Source organism: Anoplophora glabripennis, unplaced genomic scaffold (assembly GCF_000390285.2).
Source record: "Anoplophora glabripennis isolate ALB-LARVAE unplaced genomic scaffold, Agla_2.0 scaffold4, whole genome shotgun sequence".
NCBI classification, from domain to species: Eukaryota; Metazoa; Arthropoda; class Insecta; order Coleoptera; family Cerambycidae; genus Anoplophora; species Anoplophora glabripennis.
Window position 1 is genome coordinate 2,215,207 of NW_019416568.1, and position 2,996 is coordinate 2,218,202.

Consider the following 2,996-nt stretch of genomic DNA (forward strand, 5'->3'; position numbering starts at 1 on the left):
GCCGTTACGTGAGAGCGATAAAGTAAGTCATAGAAATCCGTGCGATAGAGAAAGATGGCTATAATGAAGGCGTCTAATAGTCACCGCCCATTTCGCCCTCCCACAAATAAGAAGTGGATCTTCGGGCGGTGACTATGAGACGCCTTCATTATAGCCATCCTTCTCTATCGCATGGATTTCTATGTCTTACTTTATCGCTTTCACGTAACGGCAGATGGACCTACTTTCCGAACCTGTAGATGTCTTATTATATATTTTTTTTAAATTAACATGTACTTCTCATGTTTTTTCGTATATATGTGCCTTTTAAAATCGTAGTAAAAATAATTTGTGAAGGGCAATTTTTTAAAAATCTTTTTTATTTTTTCTGTCGTATAACACTGTTATTTCAAATGGCCATGAATGGGCATAAATGAACCATTCTACAGATTTGAGCTCATATTATTTCTTCTACTTAAAAAATTGGGTACTGATTTAAAGATTTAATTTTAAAAATCTACTGATTCTTTTTATTGTCCTTAAAGATGAAAATATTTTGACTTACCTCGAATCTCAGATCGCCCACGGGCGGTGTTGCGTACGGGATTCCCTCAAAAACAGCATATTTCCTGCCATCTGAAATCTTCCAATATCCCCGAACTCTGCCCAAAGGCGTGTCTATCTCTGGCAGATCATCCTGGCTTGAACAAACTAGCATCGAATTAAATTTAAATATATAAATTAATGTGTCTTTTTTGACTGATAATAATTTACACTACAAAGACAACAACATACTTCAAAGCGGGGCAGTAGCATTTTTTTTAATGTGAACAATATCCATCGGGGATAACAATCCTTGAGCTACTAATTATCAATTATCACGAAACTATTTCTATTTCCCAATGAATTGCGATTATATTACAGCTACTTGTAGATAATAATTTAATTAATAATTATTTTTTTCAGAAGTCAATTTTACAGCGAGATGAAAATAAATTAAAAATGCATTCTTTCTCGAGCAGAAAATGCTACTTTATTTACAGGGTGTCCTAGAAATAAATGCCAAAATGTTAATCATGCATGTAAATCACCAAGAGCATCAACTTTTATCTGATATTTACTTTCGAAAACCTCTTTGTTTTGATATGGTTTTTTTAAAGTTTAAATTTTTGTTACACACAACTATACCATACGTCGAAACTCTTACAATTAGTTGTGGATAATAGTGAACGAAAGAGAGCAGAAAATAGGACCTAATTAGGTAGCTCAAGAAAAAAAAATTGTTACATTCTGTTATTATTTTAATCCTTACAATCACCTTGTAAAACTTTATGTAAAGCGAACTGTTTTGCAAATTATTTTTGTTTCAGTCACTCCCATAGTGAACATTATTTTAAAAATATAATTGATTGTTAAAAAATATAAAAATAAATATAGAAAAATATATAATAAAGTTACTTACAGCTGTTCCCAAACGAAAGAACAAACAACAGACATCCCAATTTAGACAACATTTCGAGATGGACTATCCTTAGATACAAATCTGACAGATATATACTTACCACTTATCTTGTTTATCACAGTCACAAGTGTAGAACTGGCATGATCGGAATGAAACAGTGCAGGTGGACGCTAGCGTCACCTGCTGATAGGCTGTTCTTGGCATACTCGAGTGTTAAGACGTGATCTATCATGCTGCCGGGTTAAAGATTCCTGGAATGTTAACGCTGATTGAATGATTGACATTTAGAAACTAAAGGCAATAACTTAGACCAATACAAAAACATTGAATTTCAATAATAACACTGAATTTCTGAGGTTTGAACTATTTCGAGAATTATGGTTCGAAAGACATATAATAAGAGTATCAACTTCAATCGTGCTCCGTACTGACCAAACATTCATTTCAAAGATTAATGGAAATATCATAAGCGCTCTGATGACTTCTGAACGGACGCCATCTGTCGTTTTAGGTCTATTCGCACATTTCTGCCGATAAAAATGAGGAGAAGATGTCCTTCGAAAATGACCTTCAGTTTGTCAGCTGTCTCTATTTCTAGCTGATCCTGTTGCTTGAACTTTCGAGCTCAAATATTGAAATAGCATAACCAAGATTGAGTATTAGGTACTCTGTAGAAAAATACAATGCCCAACTCTGATTTTTGTTACCATTGCTTTTAGGAGTTTCACAAATTTCACGTTGTTATGAAATAAATCAGATAGATAATATGTATACAAGTTGATATAATCTAATACTTAAAAGACTATTTATCAGTATCTTTAATATAGGTATGGAATTTCCGATACAGCATTGGATNATTTCAATAATGATACTGAATTTCTGAGGTTTGAACTATTTCGAGAATTATGGTTCGAAAGACATATAATAAGAGTATCAACTTCAATCGTGCTCTAAACGAACGCCATCTGTCGTTTTAGGTCTATTCGCACATTTCTGCCGATAAAAATGAGAAGGAGATATCCTTCGAAAAATGAACTTCAGTTCGTCAGTTGTCTCTATTTCTGGCTGATCCTGTTGCTTGAACTTTCGAGCTGAAATATTGAAATACCATAACCAAGATTGAGTATTAGGTACTCTGTAGAAAAATACTATGCCCAACGAAATCGGATTTTTGTTACCATTGCTTTTAGGAGTTTCACAAATTTCACGTTGTTATGAAATAAATCAGATAGATAATATGTATACAAGTTGATATAATCTAATACTTAAAAGACTATTTATCAGTATCTTTAATATAGGTATGGAATTTCCGATACAGCATTGGATAAGTAGATCAGTGATCACTAAACAATTTTGATTTAATAACAACATTGTGAAATAAATAAACATTATAGCAAAACGCCCAATAATTAATATAAAATAGATAAATACAGGGTGTTCCTAAATAAGTGTCGCAACGGAAAACTGTAAATTCCTCTTGAAAAAAGAAACATTATTTTCCTCTTCCATTTTTCTCTCCGGGCGCTTTTGTTCATAAAAAGTCATTTTTCTTGAA

The 2,996-nt window shown here is 32.7% G+C and overlaps 1 protein-coding gene across 1 annotated transcript; it reads right to left on the reverse strand.

Annotated features, from left to right (window-relative positions):
• Window positions 1–496: 496 nt before the first annotated feature.
• On the reverse strand, window positions 497–1,521 carry LOC111691715 (venom carboxylesterase-6-like). Its single transcript, XM_023454960.1, has 2 exons — window positions 1,442–1,521; window positions 497–690 (listed from the first exon to the last, which is right to left on the reverse strand). Exons 1-2 carry the CDS (start codon window positions 1,491–1,493, stop codon window positions 497–499), a joined length of 246 nt encoding a protein of 81 aa, XP_023310728.1. The 5' UTR covers window positions 1,494–1,521.
• Between the last annotated feature and the right edge of the window lie 1,475 nt (window positions 1,522–2,996).